Consider the following 19,320-nt stretch of genomic DNA (forward strand, 5'->3'; position numbering starts at 1 on the left):
TGGCTGCAATAATTTACACACTCACAATGTGTGTGTGTTCCCAGTGTCTCTTGGGGGCCAGATTTTCAAAATAGCTCACCTCCCATTTAGGCATCAGAATAAGTGGCCATAAGGGTAACAATAGGAGCTACTGGATGCAGAACACTTTTGAAAATCAGGCCCTTATTTTTGTCCCTAAATGAGAGCTGAGCTCTTTGTAAAATGTGGCTCCAGCTGTGAGTGCTGGGCACATGAAAATCTGACCCTGGCCTGAGTTTTTTGGAGAATCTGGTTCTTGTTGCCCTGCAGCACAATAGTATTACAGCAGGTAGGTACTGTCTATAGATGTATGTAAGGAGCTTTACTGAGGAAGTTAGCAAATGTATGTCAGTAGGAGTTTTTTACTGGGGATAGGGAGGGATGAAAGAGAAGGAAACTGGGGGAGGTAGGAGGGGGATAGTCTGGGTACTGAACACAAAACTCCTTTCCCTCAGCCCCTTTTCTATCACAGGTTTTTGGGTTACCTGTTAGATTGCCCTATGATACTTTAATGATACTCACAGCCCTACTCTGCACCCATCTTTGATTTTAGAGGGAACCAACGTAATGATCTACATTCACATAACTAATACTGGATTTGTTTTGAATAGTGTGGATCCTATTATGCAATATTTTACTGAATTATATGCATGAATAGCATGCATTTGCCAATCCAAATTTTTTAAAAAATATATTTTCTAGGAAACCATCTTCATGTCTTCTGAGAATGTCCTAAATTGAAAAATTACTGATCTCATGGCAGGAAAAAGGATCCAGGAGCTCTTTCAGAAATGTCTTTCCCAAATCCTTATAATCACAGTGCTAAGAAAATGTCCTGATTTACTGAAACCTAACAAAGATAGGCATGTATTTACAATGTTGAGATTTCAGCCAATACACAGAGTTCATCACTATGGTTACAAAAACAAATACAATCCATAGAAAAGTGGTTCAAAAGAACTGAGAAACTGAAAGACCTGTTTTAGGTGAACAAATAAATTATTTGAGGAAAGGTGCCAGGAGTTGGATGCATTAACTAAAGACAAATCAATGAGTTATAACATCAGTATTTATCCATACTATAACTCATAACATAAACTGCTTCCACTCTGATTTAGTCTCTTATCTTCTATCTCTGATGTCCCTTCTATTACTCCTTATGAAAGAAAATAACTGGTACTCTCAACAATTCCATTTACCTTTAAGGGGGAAAATGAGAAAAGAGAAATCATTGTTAAAAGAAAAAAAATAAAAGAATGAACTGGGCCCATTAACTGTTCATACAGTAAACTTTTATGATAAAGCAAAAGTATAATAAATGCAATTAAATATAACAGAAATATGCAAAATACACTAAAATATACATATTTTTCAGTAGCATGTGGTCGAACACATTGAGCCAAAGTCATCCCTAGTATACCTCCATGGACCGCAGTGCAGTTCCACCAGAAGTGGATGTAACTAAATGATTTTATGAAGACTCCATCATTATAATTTAAAATAAATCACTAGGTAATGAAAAACAATATTGCCTTCACAGTTTCTCCCAGGTCTCTCTGAATCGAGATCAGCAAATCCTTCATTACAGCTGCATTGATAGCTCCCATATGTGTTGTGGCATGATGCATCCGAGGAACAGTCATCTTCTTCTCTTTCGCACTCATCATAATCTGTTGGGGTTTGGAGTTTTGGGTTTTTTATTAAAAAAAAAAGAGAGAGAAAGCATTACTGGCATTGTGATTATTCCTTAACTGGAACTACCATCATGGTACCCAGGACACTAGTTCTCATTGCCAGCATCATGGCACCAACATGCGTGTTGTTTATCTGGGAGATTGTAACACACACAGTCCGGAAGCTGCTGATGCTAGCAGAGCAAGAATACTCAGTGCGTGGAAGGTCAGAATTAGCAAGAGCCTCCAGTGGTATTGCTGGCAGCTGATAATGGGAGGGCAGATCCCCTCAACCCCTTCCCCTCGGCACACCCAATTAATTCTCCCATCCCCCAAAACTGATAGCTGTCACAAGGGACTACTCCCAAACAGACTCTTCCATCCTACAGACTCAACACTCTTAAGAGGGAAGATGGTGGTTGGTAATTTAAAGAATATTTGGAGCTGGTTGAAAAACAGGCCACAAAGTTTGGGAAAGTTTCATCAAATTGTTTTCCCATTCTTCGACCAAAATTTAGAATTTCAAGGACAAATATTTGTTACAAATTTCAATTTTTGTACAGGTTCTACTCAGGATTGTGCATAAATGGAAACAGGCACAGGTGGGTTTCAAATTTCCCACTTGTTACTCTCACTAATCTGCATACTAACCACACCCCTAGAGGTGGCTCGTGTTAACTCTGTCCCTGAAACCCCTCAGACTAATGCCAGTTTCAGGGGGCATATATATCACTGTCCTCACTGACGTGCTACCATGATATGGGCATTCTTTTATTATTAATGAGACACCTGTTGCTGGTTGTGGTGAAGGTGGAGAAAATGCACCTCCATGTGGTCAACAGCATGGATTTCTGTGCCTTATGTAAATCAGACTCTGTGCCATAGGAGAACATGTATTTTGTTTTTACATGCAGGAGATTCAAAACGAGTGTTCACAGCCGAAAATGGGCACTAAAAATCCAAATAGATATAGAAATATCCAACCTGCACTCAGCTTTTGTAGACTTGCAGTGCACTACTTTCAGAGAAGAAACATTAAGGGCCATCTACCGCAGTGTGCAGATTGAAATGTAGCTGAGAGTATCAGAACTGTGGAATAGCTGAAGACCATTATGAACAACTCAATAAGAGTGTGTAGGCAGAACATATCTCAGTAAGAACCAGAGTTGGAGAAGGATGTCTTTAGGAAGGAGCAAAGAAAGTTACAAGAGACTGTGGTTCATTTATTCTAACCAAATGAAAGATGGGGGCAAAGAATAACAGATTGACCTTTTCTAATTACTTTGGGGCAGATTTTGCCACTTCTACTCACATGAGTAGCACTTTAATCCTCAAGTAGTCCCACTGAAATGTGAGTAAGGCTGCTAGAATCTGTCCCTTAGAAAACAATAACCTGATGAACGCTATGTAGCATGGCTTTATAAAGGACACAGAATGTCTGACAAAATCGATAGCCTTCTTTGATTAAACGATTGTAAGTGTGGCAGGCAAGGAGAATGCACTAGATGGAATAAATCTATTTTAGTAAAGTTTTCCATACTGTCCTGCCTGCAATTCTAATTGAGAGGTTAGAACAACATTATTTGAATAAACACGTTGTGGTGTAGATACAAAACTTGCTGATGTGTCATCAACAGAAGGATTAGAAATGATTTTATACAGAGACATCAATTTGAGGAGCTGTATAAAAAAGGATTCTACTGCAGTCAATCAATGGACCAGTTTTATTTATCTTCTTTATCAATGATCTGTAAGAAGAAGGAAACTGTACAATAACTAGTGGTCCTAGTTAAACCAAACTGAGGGTCTACATCTGAGCCCTGCTACACCACACATCTCACTGTATCTTTTGAAGTTCTCTGAAAGAGCTCGTGGGATGAACTGGCAGAAGTGCTAAGGAAAAGATCATGGGTTTTCATCCAGCACTTTCACAGAAGCTGTACTCTCAAAATCACAAACAAAATGACAGGTTTTATCCTGTTGCTAGTTTTGAAAAATTACAGTGATATAAAACTGCACCTTACCACGTATGGAGATGCTGTTGTTGTCAACTGTAAAATAGGAACTATTTTTAAAGACATCCTGAAAATCTGTGGAAAGGTGGTGGATATCCAAGTCTTTTGCAGTCAGTAAATCGAAACCTACCACTATGCTTCCATTAGTAACACTGGTTATCAGCATTTTTATCAAACCAAGATCCATTTCCTGAAGAGACTTAAGAGGCAGAGATTTCCGTACCTGTGATCAAAATATAATGCATGTGAACATGGGCAGAAGTATGAATTAAATTATATGCTGTGAAGATGACTCAGAATGCCCAAACATTATGCATAACTACCGTGCTTCATGTTCAGGACAGAGACAGCAGAAAATGGGCTTTTATTTAACTACTGAATTTTCTGAATACCACTGTTTGGCTGAAATATGTATTTAACGGTGAATATAAAACACAGGAATGATTCAGCTCAGGGCATACACAGGAGGAGATAGGCGTAGATATTGACAGGGGTCCCTGGTAACACTTAGCCTGCCAAGGAGAGAGATTCCATTGGTGCAATTCAGCCTCATTATTCCCTCCATCATGGGGCTTTTAAGGAGCCAGTGCAGCCCAATACTAAGAGGCTTTGGCTATGGAGGCAGCATGGGCAGAGTGGACTCAGGATGCCCAGATTCTGTGCATCTCTGCAACAATATCTGCCAACAATCTCCTCTGGAACCTCAACCCTATCTTATAGCTGCTTCTGCAGCACAAATCCTACGTGAATGTAGCAGCCATACCACTCCCTGCCCTCCCCCATGGTGGATCTCCACAGAGGGCAAGCCTGGTAAGTTCCTCTGTGTATTACGATTAAATCTGGCCTCCATCTACCCAATGATCAAATCAAAGGGGAAATAGAAAAACAGTTTCTCATGCTTTCAGGGTCTCCACGCAGCCTCAGCCCAGACTAACTCAAAAATGTTTCACAGGAGTTTTCCATGGGGAGACTTGCACTTTTGCTGCAGATCCTAACTGCCAGCTGGACACATGTCCCAGGCTCCCACATTTCCCTGACAGCCTCGTGGCCAGGCCAGAAAATAACTAAAACAATCTGAAAGTGAATATTTAGCCTCAGAGAACTACAGTTAGGGCAGTTGATCATGACTAATGATAATAAACACTTAATCGATATGCAGATGTTCTGGAATTTATATTGGACTGAAAAGAGAAAACACAGCCTTTCCCAGTGACTATTGAACCTCCCCAATCACTAGGCTATAGCAACAATCTTTTGTACTACTTTGGATAGAAGGATGGTCTCGTCTCCACAGGACTGGAATTCATAGTTCTACTTCTGGCTGTGCCGCTGATTTGGATGCATGTGTTTGGACAAGCTGTTCCACCTTTCTGTGCCTTAGCTTCCCTAGATATACCACGCAGGATAATACTGGCCTGTCTCTCAAGCTCTAGATAGGCTATGAGGCTGAAAATTAAATAACTTTGAATAGCACATTGAGATCACTGGATGGAAAGCACTATGTAAACGCAATGGGTTACTATTGATACTACCACATGGTTAAAGAGTTTAAACACCAGTAACGAGAGAGAGCAGACAATACATCCTATTTATTTCCTCTACTAATTTAGATGCAAACTGAGATGACCCATCCCAACCACGCTGCGTTCCAGAGGAGAAGCCTACAACAATAATACAGAGTTTCTGAGAGAGGCCGTAAATTTTGTGCTGAGGAAAACTGGTAAAACTACTATCCATCACATAACTTTAAATACAACTATATGAAAGTCAGCTAGTTTGATAACATTTTATGTATCTGTCAGATTTAAAACCATGCACAATATATGTGCAAAGGATGTGCAGAACAAATATGGGAGAGAAATACTGTACACTGTTGACACAGCCTTATCTCTCTTTAAAGTTTGACTGCTGAGTAAACTGCTGTTTCTATCTGCCTGTCAGACACTTCTAATATGCCACCAGTGTAATATCTAGATGCACTGAATTTTTCCATAAAGGACTCTGTTCTCCTCTTGTCCTTGCTTCAGAAGCTGCTCATAGTATCCCTGGTGTTTCTTTTCCCCTCCTGTATTCTTTTCTGGTTTTGACCATCACTTGCTTTGTCATGTCTGAATTCAGACTGTGAGCTCTCAGTGGCACTTATTTGTGTCGGTGAATCCTAGGATATTTTTCACATTTGGAAATAGACAACTTACACTGAAATTTTCAAACCTAGATACCTAAAATTAGGCTTCGCATTCCACAGTAAGGTACCTTGTAATAATCAGTTCTCTATTGTTATTATTTATTTCACAGTAGCAAATGTGGAAAGAAGCTCATAGCCCCACTGTGCTAGGTGCTGTGCAAACAGAGCGAGACACAGTCCCTAATTCAATGAGCTTACACTCTAAGACAAGACAGACAAATGCCGAGACAAACCTAAGACATGCACTGTCCTCCTGACATACGTACATCACTCCCATTAGCTTCAAATGAGAACGCCAAGAGGAGGAAATATCCCAAGTTGTAGAACTTGAGATTTCATTGCTTCAGAGGGGTGATTACCCTGCTTGTGCACATCTACTCCTGCTAGCTCTCCTCAAGCTAGCACGAGTATGACTAGCAATGTAGCTGCAGTAGCACAAGTAGTGGCCGTGGAGGTATGGCTGAGTTGTGCTGACTACAGAACTACCAGTTTCAGGTGGGATTGTACTTGGCATGGTTAAGCCAAGCCTCTGCTGCTACTGTCCATGCAACCATGGCTGCACTACTATTTAGAATCACGCTAACTCGAGTATGTGTGTGTAAGCAAGGGAATCACCCCTCTAACTCATAGTGTAGACAGTCTCAAAATAATAATTCTTGCCCTTTGCTTGCAAGATCCTCTATTTAAATTCCCTCATTCCTATATCATAGAATCATAGAACTGGAAGGGACCTCGAGAGGTCATCTAGTCCAGTCCCCTGCACTCATGGCAGGACTAAGTATTATCTAGTCAGTCCCTGACAGGTGTTTGTCTAACCTGCTCTTAAAAACCTCCAATGATGGAGATTCCACAACCTCCCTAGACAATTTGTTCCAGAGCTTAACTACTCTGACAGTTAGGAAGTTTTTCCTAATGTTCAGCCTAAACCTCCCTTGCTGCAATTTAAGCCCATTGCTTCTTGTCCTATTCTCAGAGGTTAAGAAGAACAATTTTTCCTCCCTTCTCCTTGTAACAACCTTTTACATACTTAAAAACTGTTATCATGTCCCCTCTCAAGCCTTCTCTTTTCCAGATTAAACAAACTCAATTTTTTCAATTTTCCCTCATAGGTCATGTTTTCTACACCTTCAATCAATTTGTCCATATCCTTCCTGAAATGTGGCGCCCAGAACTGGACACAATACTCCAGTTGAGGCCTAATCAGCGTGGAGTAGAGCAAAAGAATTACTTCTCGTGTCTTGCTTACACCACTCCTGCTAATACATCCCAGAATGATGTTCACTTTTTTTGCAACAGTGTTACACTGATGGCTCATATTTAGCTTGCGGTCCACTATGACCCCCAGATCCCTTTCTGCAGTTCTCCTTCCGAAGCAGTCATTTCCCATTTTGTATGTGTGCAACTGATTGTTCCTTCCTAAGTGGAGTACTTCGCATTTGTCCTTATTGAATTTCATCCTATTTACTTCAGACCATTCTCCAGTTTGTCCAGATTATTTTGAATTTTAATCCAATCCTCCAAAGCACTTGCAACCCCTCCCATCTTGGTATCGTCGGCAAACTTTATAAGTGTACTTTCTATGCCATTATCTGAATCATTGATGAAGATATTGAACAGAATTGGACCCAGAACTGATCCCTGCAGGACCCCACTCATTATGTCCTTCCAGCATGACTATGAACCATTGATAACTAACCACTTTTGCACCCACCTTATGGTAGCTCCATCTAGGCTGCATTTCCCTAGTTTGTTTATGAGAAGGTCATGCAAGACAGTATCAAAAGCCTTACTAAGGTCAAGATATACCACATCTACCACTTCCCTTCTATCCACAAGACTTGTTACTCTGTCAAAGAAAGCTATCAGGTTGGCTTGACACAATTTGTTCTCAAATCGTATCAAACCATCAAGCTCTCAAGTGAGCAGCATTTCATAGATCAATGTTTACGAGGTAGACAAAGAGCAGCTTTGCTATTTTCAGGCTATTTCTCCATTAAGGGCTATATTGGGAAAGGCACGGCCATGAGTAAGTGGTTCAGGACAGCCACAATTCCTTCCCCACTCCCCCTTGCTCCTGGGCCAGGGGAGTAAACTGACATATTTTATAGGGTGCAGCTTCTCCCCTCCCATTGGTCCAGCTCTGCTCTCCAATGCATTAAGGGTAGAGACAGGATTCACCCATTCCCCACCTACTCGCTCTTGGAAGGAATATCCAGGGTACCACACCAGACCTGGACTCAAAATCCAAGAAACTCTTACTTGGCCAAACAGTGGGGTGGGGCCTTTCTGCCCTTTACTTTGAAACATCATGAAAGATAAGGCAAAAATCTAGCCTTAAGTTTTCATCTTTCATAATTGTTCTCTGAATTACAGTAATTAAGTATGTCTGCAATCTTCCCTTGGACTTTCCTCAGCATTCACCAATATTCCCTTCTCACAGTTAGCTTTGTTTTGTGGACTCCATTTTAATGGAGGTTTTATTTTAATTTTATTTGATTTTATTCAGAGCTAAGCACCAGGAAAACATCATGGTTATGTTCACATTATAGGTTTCAGAGTAACAGCCGTGTTAGTCTGTATTCGCAAAAAGAAAAGGAGTACTTGTGGCACCTTAAGACTAACCAATTTATGCTCAAATAAATTGGTTAGTCTCTAAGGTGCCACAAGTACTCCTTTTCTTTTTGTTCACATTATAATTAGCCACATCACAGTTAGCCACTAGGTGACACTATTGGCCTCGCTCTTCAGGTTACTGCATGATTTAACAATGCCCTACCATTAAAATAATACATGATAAAAGTGGGAGGCAGAGGGAGCGCCATGGTATATGAAATGAAAGGACATTTCTTTCTCTGACTTTTTTAAGGAAATAATTATATTAAAAAGGAAAATCCATCCCTCTACTTTGAGGTTTTACTACCAGAAAATAAATCTAGCTATACCACATTCAGTCTTCTTAGCATATGCACAACATGCTTCAAGTGGCATGCAAACAGATTCATCACTGAATTTGGTCTGCTGGTTAGATCAGGTTACAAAGGAAACACCAGGAACTCCTAAACAGAACAGGTAAAGGATATGCCTACACTGCGAGTGAAGGTGTCACTGTAGCATGGGTAGGCATATCCATGATACCTGCGGTAGCTAGATTAAAGCTAACAATAGTCGCATAGATGTGGTGGCATAGGATTCAGCACAGGCTAGCTATCCAAGTAATAGCCTCTGGGGAACCTGGGTATGTACTGGGTCAGCTAGCCCACCCTGAAGTGCATGCCACTGTGTTTTCACTACTATTGTTACCTGTGCTACAATTACACCTTCCCTTGCAGTATAGTACATTGAAAGGTAAAAAGCAAAAGGCACATTACTGTCAAAAGGAGAGTTACAAGAGAGGAGGAAAACACTGGCAAAACTAACAGCTACAACATGAGATGGGAACCCCCTTTGGTAAAGCAAGAAAACCAGGAGGGAGATAAACCCAAAGTTAAGAAGCAGCCCTCATGGAGGAGCCCGGGGAAGCCACGCTGAAATGCTAGTGAAATTAAAGGAGCCTCAGTAACATGGCTGGAGGTCTGGTGCTGTTGAGGGGTAAAAGACAGAAATAGGTTCAGAGTGGAGGAGCTGTCTGTGTGGATGGCAGTAGTAATTTCTGAAGGGTACTGGTTAGAGATAATAGCCACCCTGCCAATAGATCCAGGGCAAAATACCAGCAATACATGAAATAGCTAATCTGGGCACTTCTAGACACATACGTAGGGAGTCCTGTTGAGCAGGGAAGAATTAGAATTGCAACAAAACCTTGGAGACTGATAATAAAATGAGTAAGAGGCTATTTTAACAGAATAGGCTATTGCTATTTAGGATGGCGGGTACCAATCCTTCCCACCTCTTACTCTGCCCCCACACCGCTGCTGTCCTCACCGACTGCATTTTATGATAGGGCCAACTGGAAGAAAAGTGCAACCAAGTCCAGCACTAATAGACTCGAGTCCATGTCACCCAGACCACCCCCGCAACTGCCACTAACTGCCATCCTTCTTGGTAGTCTCAACAGAGAGGCTGAGGAACGTACCCAGAGACAGAATGACCCTCTCACTCCCAAGGACAGTTCCTCCAAGCCAGGCTTAAGGTGTGTAACACTGGCAGCCCCAGCTGAGCACCCCCCAGGGCCAAAGGTCACTCTACATCACCCTGCCTCTGTTTTTCCCCTCTTCAGGGTCCTTTAAGAACACACTCAGTTCAAATAATCCCCTCCTGAGGGCCAATTTATTGTGTACTTAGGGTGCAGACTGGCTCACTAGGCCCCAACCCCAGTTCAGCGTCTCTCTCCTGATAATTCAAAAAACCACAAACTCATAGGGTTTTCAACCCAGTTTCAGCTGGGTACAGCCCCACCTCCCTGAGGGACTATATTTAATCTTCCCAGCACTGCCTTCTCCACTTTTCTTCCAGTTGGCCCCTTCCGACTGGGCCTTTGCATCGTCTCCCCCTCCCAGGCCAGGCCTCCCTGCCTGGAGAGTTTTACTCACTCTCTCCTGCTTCTTGAGCTTTCCCCCCTGCTGACTCAAGGCCTTGCAGTTTCCTGGGCTTCAACCCTTCACTGCAACATCCTGCTCTTTTTGTACCGGCAAAGCTAACTTAACCTGGGGCCTGATCCTGCTCTTAAAATCAGTGGGACTTTTCCCATTTACTTTAATGGGATCAAGGTCTGGACCTTACATCCCGAAAAGAAAATTGTAAAGTTCTTTTTATTTTCCAGACTCTCTCTTCTTTGACAGATAGGAACACAAGAATTGTCATAAGACTCTATCAGGAGGAAGAATATTTTGCCTCGGGCAGTGGCTTATGTCTAATGGTTCACAGATGGAAGGGAAAGACTCCATAAATACCTGGCCAGTAGTATTGTTGGAAGGAACAATTATTTCCTTATTTTCACAGGTGATCAACTTAAGCCTAAAGCAGGGGTGTGACCTAGCTTACACTGTGTGTCCTAGCTTACATTGCTATCAATCTTACTTTAATTTCGCTACCTAATCTTTTTAAAGATAAACTACTTATGTTAATGATCTTCTGAAGCAGAGAAGTTGATTGTATGCTGCATGAAGATAAAATATTTCATTTTATCCATTGTAATAAAATTTGAAAGGGACAGGAACTGGGACAAGGCCTTGATCAAGGTTCTAATATCCAAAATAGCCTGAAACATATAACAATGATGAATAAGAGGGAGGTCAGTGGATACTTGCTGCATTTTTACTTTGCATGAACATGTCACTTTCATTTTACGGCTGTTGAACAAGTATTGCTAGGATGTGTCAGCCTGAGACCTAAACAGCTTCAAGAAAGCTGTGACCCATTGACTGCACATAGGGAAGGTGTAAACTAGCAACAGTGGGAAGTTATTTTATACTTTACACATTCTCTCTCGATAAGAATTCCCCTGTATTTTCATGCTGCGTAGAGCATTCTTCACTTTCTATCCTGAACTCTTCCTGAGCATGGTTAAACTGTTGCCACTTTGCATCCCAGAAATGGCTGTTTTTCAGGGATACTTAAAGTGTTTTGCTCTCTTTGGATGAAAAGCTCTAGAATGGTCAATCACGAATTTATCATTGTCAGTATTAATCTCCCAAACAATGTTTCAGTAATGCACACTGGTGAGAGGAGACAGACAGCTGGAATATGTCCAATGGTTTTCCTGTGTGTTTGTTGAATAAATGCCAAAAGGAACAACAAAGACAAACAATTGATGGATTAGCCAAAAAATAAGAAAAGGAGGGTGGCACCTCCAAAGGAAGTCCCTCTGAATTACAAGACTGTTAAAGGAGATAAATAGATCTTCCAAGGTAGTTTGGTATTCTGTGCCCTAATTAAATGTGATATTAAAGCTGACTTAATAAAGGGAGGGGGAAATAGGCTGTAAAATTAGGGGATATGAAACAGGATAATAATAAAAATCAGTACTATATCAGACATGTGTGTACCTGAGAAAGGACAACAACAGAATTAATTTGCACTGATATAGTGCCTTGCAGTCCAAAGATCTCTAAGTGCTTCAACAACATTCATTAGCCCCTCAAAACTTGCCTATGAGTTAAGTCTGCTTGATTATCCCCATGTAACTGATGGGGAAATTGAGGCACAGAGAGCCAGGAATAAACTCCCAAACTTTTGATTCCTGGGCTCATGCTCTAACCACTGCACCATGCTTCCTTTTTTTTCTAATGTAATCAATAGGTCTCAATTCATTTCGGTATATGGGGATACATATATGGTACAGAACCATCATTGGCCAATCATATTCCTCATTTTATGAAGCCCATTTACAAATAATGACCATTTTAAATCAACTTACTTCACCAAGAAACAGCTGTATAAAATTACGATACTGTTCACTACTTGCATTGCTCAAGCCTGCAGTATATTTCACATTTGTTATTCTTACTGATCCATTCAGTTTTTGAACAGCTGCAAAATCAGAAAACAGTTATTTAGAAGAATGTGATCCACAGACCATTGGTGTTCTGAAGAAAGCTGTCTGGCACATGGCATAGGTACTCCTCCTAGTTTCTACCTGCTGAATCGGGTCAAACTAACGTAAATAGTTTCCCAGTATTACTTTCCCACAGAAGCAACTCCTGTAATTGCTACAGAGATGTCCCATGCCTATGAATGGGAAGGGAGGAGATCCACAAGACATGATTTATATCAATGGTACCACTCCAGTGCCAGCCTCAAGCGTTGACTTCATACCACTGTTAAATTTGCAGTCATTGTCAGCCCATTGTTTTCTACCTGACCACACATCCAACAGCTGCCACTAAATCATCCTTAGTATGTCCACCAAACCCTGTCCTGGCCATGCGCTCTCTTATAAATAGAAGTCCATTTCCCCCATTGACTTCAGTGGCATTAAGAGCTGACCCTTTAAGAAGCAATCATAAGAGTTGTTTCTAAATGAAATTACCAGTCTTTACTTTCTGGCGTGCTGGTTTACTTTCCTTCCCACAGACTTTTGTCACGATTTCAACGGTGTACAAGATCCCAGGTTCTAGCCCTGACACTGTCAGACTCGTGCTCTCAGTTTGAGCCTCCCATATTAGCTGTTTTTCCTGAAGCAGTAGAAATCGGAAAGCAGGATTCAGTGCAGAATCTGTGGACCAGGTTACATGAAAGCTGATGCTAGTCACATTGGAGAAAATAATCCTTTGAGCTGGGACAGGTACTGGGAAGAAAAGAAATCATCATCAATCAAACCTCTGGGATAAGTGGGGAAAGTACCACATTTATCTTAGAACTAGCGATTGAAGCAGGCGTTCTCGACCCCACAATGATTCTGATGCAGAAGGAATGCCTTTAAAATTAAATGATAGATTATTGGAATTTAAGCATTTTTACTCAGTGTGTCTGCTGCAGTTTGTCTTGCAGCCTTGGAATGGATTCTAGAAAGTATCTGACTTGAATGACCATTACTTAGGTAATTTTCAATATTAAAATATCTGCATGTAAATTTTAACAAATAAAACAAGTCTAATATTAGCTAAAGCCTGTACTGATAGCAAGCTAAGCAAGATTAGATAAGGAGAGTATTTGGATGGGTAAACTCCAGGGCAGAGATGTTGCACCAGGGAGATGCTATGGGACCCTTGACACACAGAGCAGGGGGGGTGGGTTCCTCAAAAACCCTGTACTTCCTGCCTCAAGCCAGCAGATGCTGTTATGATGTTTCCTCTTCTCAGTCACGGTAGCTAGCAGCAGGCCCTTGGCTGTCCCCTTTCTCAGCTTTCATTATCTTCAGAGGAGGCAGCAAGGACAGGAGAAGCAGCCATCCAGCCAACATCCTGTGTGCTGTGCTAGGCAGCTTCACAAAGCACTAGAAGGGACTCAGGAAAGGGGGCTGGTGGCAGAGCTGGCCTTACCATGAGGCAAACTGAGGCGGCCTGCTCAGGTGCCCGACTGTGGGCGGGGGGGCGGGCGCCACTAGGACCCAGAGTGTAGAAAATTGTGTCTGCTGCTGGGGCATATGTATTCTCTCCGCTCTAGATGCACAGAGATGGTGGAGTGCTGTGCTGGAGAAAGGAGGGTACAAGAGACATAACAGGCAGGCAGGAGAAAAGGTGAGAGGGAATAACAGAAAGCAGCAGGAGCTGTAGGGAGAGAGAGGAGGAGGAGTCTCTTATGTAACTCTCTTGCACCCCCAGGAGCCTGGACTGATTAACCCGAGCTTCTCAGGGAGCTTCCTGTTTCCTGCTGCTTCCCTGAACCCACTTGAGGAGAACAGGCAGTCAACTGAAGCAGTAGGAGCCAGTTAGGCCCTTAAGATGCTGATATCTTCCCTCACTCAGGCCCTGCTACCAGCCTGCTTATTTGTCCCCTTCACTTGAGTGTTGAGAGCCACTATAGCTGGCACAGAACAGCAGTCATGAGTGAAAGAAGAAAACGCTCCTCTGGGGCAGCATTCAGAAAAAGAAAGAAAGCAAAGGAAGCTTTTCTATCTAAGCAGGAAGGAGCTCTCCTGAGATACATAGACACAAATATTCATGGTGAGCCTTCTGGCCCCAGTGAGGATGTGAGTGGTGAGGAGATGCCTGATCTTCAGTTAGTCAGAGTGCAGGTGACCTGGCAGCTACTGCAGCATCCATATCTCCATCTCAAATGGATGTAACCGTGCACAATCCTGAAGAAAAGTGTAGATCAGAGAAGAGTGTGATGGAGGCGCAAGAAACAGCTGCTGCTGAGTTTAGTTCCTTAAGCCTAGATGATCCAGGACTGTGGACCCACTTGAGCAGTAGCCTGAGTGACTTCCTTGTAGTGCATGGGACACAGCAAGTGAAAAACTTCATGTTCCCCAAAGACAATGAAAATAGAAGTTTCCATCCAACACATTACTGGCGTGAAATCCCCAATGGTGACAAAGCGGAGAGGCCATGGCTTATGTCAGGGGTCCCCAACGCAGTGCCTGTGGGTGCAATGGCGCCCGCCAGGGCAGTTGTGCGCGCCCACAGGACACTGTACCGCCAAAATGCCACCGCCGAGTGCGGCCACTGGAGAACCGCCCGCTGAAATGCCACCGAGAAGTGCATTTCTGCGGCGATGCTTCTTTTCACTGCCACTTTTCGGCAGCATTTTGGCGGCAGGGTCTCTGGCAACCGCCCAAGCCTTCTGGGAATAGAAATGTGCTATTCCCACAGAAAGGTTGGGGACCACTGGCTTACGTACCCAAAAACCCAGAATGCTGCATACTGGTTTTGTTGCAAACTCTTCCAGTCTAATGTTCCAGCCACGTTGGGTTCTACAGGAACAAAGGACTGGAAAAATCTGGCTAGAAATCTGGCATGCCATGAGAAGGCAGCAAATCACCAGAGAGCATTCCATAGGTGGAATGAGCTTGAGATGAGACTAAGGTTAAAGGCCACCATAGATAATCAGCATCAAGAGAAGACTGCATCAGAGTCTCTTTACTGGCAAAATGTTCTGAAAAGGCTCATTGCCATTGTGAGAATGCTTGCTACCCAAAACCTAGCACTGCGTGGCACTTCAGATCAGCTGCATGTGCCAAACAATGGAAACTTCCTTAAAATTGTGGAGCTGATGGCTGAGTTTGATGCTGTACTCCAGGAGCATCTAAGAAGAGTCACCACCCAAGAAATGTACACACATCACTACCTTGGAAAAACAATTCGAAATGAGATCATACAGTTACTGGCAACAAAAGTCAAACAGAAGATTGTGGCTTATCTGAAGTCAGCAAGATATTACTCTGTTATTCTGGACTGCACACCTGACATCAGCCATACGGAACAAATTACGTTAATGGTGCAGTTTGTAACAACAACAGAACCCAGTGAAAAGGCCCCTGCAATGGTGATTGTCAGAGAGCATTTTCTAGAATTTATTGACATTGATACTACAGGAGCTGGTATGACAAATGTGCTTCTTATAAAGCTGAATGATACGGGAATTGCGATAGCTGACATGAGAGGTCAGGGCTACGATAATGGTGCCAACATGAGAGGAAAGAACAGAGGAGTGCAGACACGAATCCATGAGTTAAACCCTCGAGCTTTTTTTGTCCCATGCAGTTCTCATTCATTGAGCTTGGTGGTCAGTGATCCAGCATCAGCTTCTAGTGAGGCTGCTGAATTTTTTAATGTAATTCAAAGCATCTGTGTATTTTTCTTTGCATCAACTCATCGATGGCAAATTTTGAAGCAACATCTGTGAACATCCTCTCTGACACTGAAACCACTTAGTGCCACACGATGGGAAAGTCGAGTGGAGGCGATAAAGCCTAACAAACACCAAACTGGGAAGATAGATGATGCCATAGTTGCCATTATGGTGGATAATGCTATGACAGGAACTGTTTGCGGGAGAACAGTGGCAGAGGGAAATGGAATCACCAGAAACATACATAACTTCAAATTTCTGTGCGGCTTAGTGTTTTGACATGACATACTGTTTGAAATAAATGCTGTAAGCAAGAGACTCCAAAGTGTTGACCTTGATATATCTGGAGCAATGGAAGAACTGGACAAAGCAAAGTCATACCTACAGTCTTACCGGTCAGATGAGAGATTTCAAAATGTTCTGAAGAGTGCACAGAAGTTGGCAGAGGAACTTCACACTGAAGCTATTTTCCCACCCATTCAAGAATACAAGAGTCACCAAAGAAGATGACATTTTGATTACAAGGCATGGGATAATCCCATAAGAGACCCCAAACAACAATTCAAAGTTGAATTCTTTAACCAGGTGCTAGATTGTGCAATACAGTCAGTTGAAGAACGTTTCATGCAGCTCAAGGAACACATCAGTATATTTGGGATGTTGTATGATATTCCAGAACTCCTCACTATACCTGAAGAAGGCCTACACCAGCAATGCAGGACACTAGAGACAGTATTGACACATGATGACATGCGTGATATTGATGCGAGTGATTTAGGTGATGAACTGAAAGCCCTTTCAAGATACATTTCAGCAGGATCAATTCCAAAGGCTGCTCTGGAATATATGTGCACAAATAAGATGACCACCCTCTTTTCAAATGCTTTTGTTGCTCTGAGCATACTTTTAACACTTCCTGTAACAGTTGCCAGTGGAGAACGCAGCTTCTCCAAGCTGATGTTAATAAAAACATGTCTACGCTCCACAATGACACAGGAGAGGCTGGTTGGCCTTGCAACCATCTTAATAGAACATGAGCTGGCCCAGACTGTGGACCTTCAGCAGGAAGCAGTTCAAATCTTTGCAACCAAGAAGGAATGGAAAGCACGACTTTGATTATTCAAACAGATAAAAATGTCAGTGTTTACTATGCAGACAAGAAAAGTTACATTTGCTGTTCAGGCGTTTGAAAGTTAAGTGTTACTTAAAATTTATGAACAAGGCATTTTAAGTTGTTAGTTCTCCTTTATTGGGGTAGGTAGCAGAGCAGTACCGTGAGAGGGTAGAACAGGAAGAAGGCAGACTTGAGACCTTTCAAAGTTTTGGCCCAAGCGAGGGAGCATGGGGGATTCATTTGAGCTCCCTGCCTCAGGTGTCAAAATGTTGTGGGCCGGCCCTGGCTGGTGGTGGTAGTGGCAGAAGGGATGAGGGGATTCAAGAGAGCAGAGAGAGGCGAGGGTGGACCCCATGAACGAGTGGGAGAGAGTTTCCAAGAGATAAAATGAGGCCCAAGGAGGTAGGTGGAAAGGTGGAAAATTCATAAGAACCATTGTAGTACATCTCCCCAGAGCCAAACAGATCATGCCTCCTCATTGCCCTAAATCACTCTTCATTAGAAGTCTTCATAAAGTTGCCCTCAGATCTCCACACATTTCCGCTCTTTGCTGGGGTTTTCAGGAGTCCGGCTGACCCTTGCCTGACTGGCAACTTTTAGGGAAGTACAAGATCAGACCATCTCTCGCCACCCACCAAGTTATACAGACCCCTCAACCTGTGGGTAGCCTACCTTCTCCTGTGCCAGGGAAACACTCCCTCAGCTGGCAAAGGGACTTTAATAGTCTTTGTAGGCTGCAGCCTACAAGTGTCATAGCAAGAGAGAGGATCCCTCCCCAGATCATTGAGGCCTAAGAGGTTTATCATAATGTTAAATGGAGCAACATTTAAGGTGTTACATGAATCACCTCACTGTTTTTGAGGACAACTTCTAAAGTGTTACAAATCGATGAAACTACATTACTATCAAAACATTGGAAGGTTCGGTTATTTTGGCAATGCTCTGACATGCTTATTTAGAAAATTGCACCTAAGAATAAAGCCAAGCCTACAAGAAAATATATAGTTCAAAAAGACAAACTAAATTTTGGTCAATCCCATCCCATACCCAAATACATACACAACTACGCATTTTTCAGAACCCTGACTTCTTTCTTCTTGCGAACAATTACCAAGCATCCAGGATAGTGCTGTGATGCATACTTACTACAGTCTGTGGTCGGGAAAGTGGTTGCACTGAAAGCTGGTGGTGAGAAGTCAGGGGAAACAGGTGGCACTGAGGATGATTCTTTAGGAGATGTCTCAGACCAAGAGTTGCTAACTTTTCTGATCTCTTCATGTACATCAAGGGTGGAATTTATGGTATAAATTGTAGGGTTTTCTGTAGTAGGCAGGGATGTACTGGAGCCATCCTGAGAACTTGCTTCAGGAACCTGGAGAGGTACGTGGGTCTCTCCAATAGATTTATTTCTCACAACAGCAGAAGTTGTATTTGAAACCATATATAATATGGGCAATGGTGAAGTGTGCCGCTCTTGACTGGTTGCATCCATGGATGCATTGGTAACAGTAGTCAGTGGCTGTGGTGCAGCAGTTAAAGTCTCTTCCATAGAGTTTTCAAGTGATGCACTTACATCTTTCCATTGTTCTGTCACCACGACTAGTGTTTTGATGGTTGTTGGACCCTCCGTACCAATTGTCCTATTATTTCTTTCAAATCCAATTGATGATATCATGCCTTGTCTCTGAGTTACTGGAGGACTGCTGATGAAAGAATGACTGCTTGATGCTTGTGTGCCACTTGATGGTAGCAGAGTAGGTATATTTAATGTGGTACTCCTCTTGGAGCTGAGAGTAGTCATTGTTCTTATTTCAGTGATTGCTGGTGAAGCATGCAGTCCAGTACTTGTTTCAGGTGGTATTTCTGTCCCGCCTGATTCATATAGGGGCATTGTTTCAGTAACTGGGTTCACAATTTCACCTGTAACAACATTGTTATGACACTGAAATGGACGTTCAAACCAAAGGAATAAAACATTAGAACATTCCCTAATTTATTTTAAAATCTATCAGATCATTTTAGTGTCATGTAAGTAAGACGTGTGTATTTCGTTAACACATTTTACCCAATAAGCTACTCAAAACAGGATCTGGTAGTGTGGTTTACTGCTCTGCCTTGCTACACAAGAGAAGCAGATTCAATTCC

At 42.4% G+C, this 19,320-nt stretch overlaps 1 protein-coding gene across 1 annotated transcript in view; it reads right to left on the reverse strand.

Annotated features, from left to right (window-relative positions):
• Positions 1–19,320, reverse strand: part of UMODL1 (uromodulin like 1) — a 65,736-nt gene that overhangs the window by 14,932 nt on the left and 31,484 nt on the right. The window contains exons 11-15 of the mRNA XM_084622213.1: positions 18,322–19,095; positions 12,859–13,116; positions 12,247–12,359; positions 3,716–3,929; positions 1,551–1,688 (exon numbers count right to left, since the gene is read on the reverse strand). Of these exons, the coding sequence (XP_084478339.1) occupies positions 1,551–1,688; positions 3,716–3,929; positions 12,247–12,359; positions 12,859–13,116; positions 18,322–19,095 (1,497 nt within the window). The remainder of the gene's footprint in view (positions 1–1,550; positions 1,689–3,715; positions 3,930–12,246; positions 12,360–12,858; positions 13,117–18,321; positions 19,096–19,320) is intronic.

The sequence above is a fragment of the Lepidochelys olivacea genome (genome assembly GCF_965140295.1).
Source record: "Lepidochelys olivacea isolate rLepOli2 genome assembly, chromosome: 1".
In the NCBI taxonomy this organism is placed as follows: domain Eukaryota; kingdom Metazoa; phylum Chordata; order Testudines; family Cheloniidae; genus Lepidochelys; species Lepidochelys olivacea.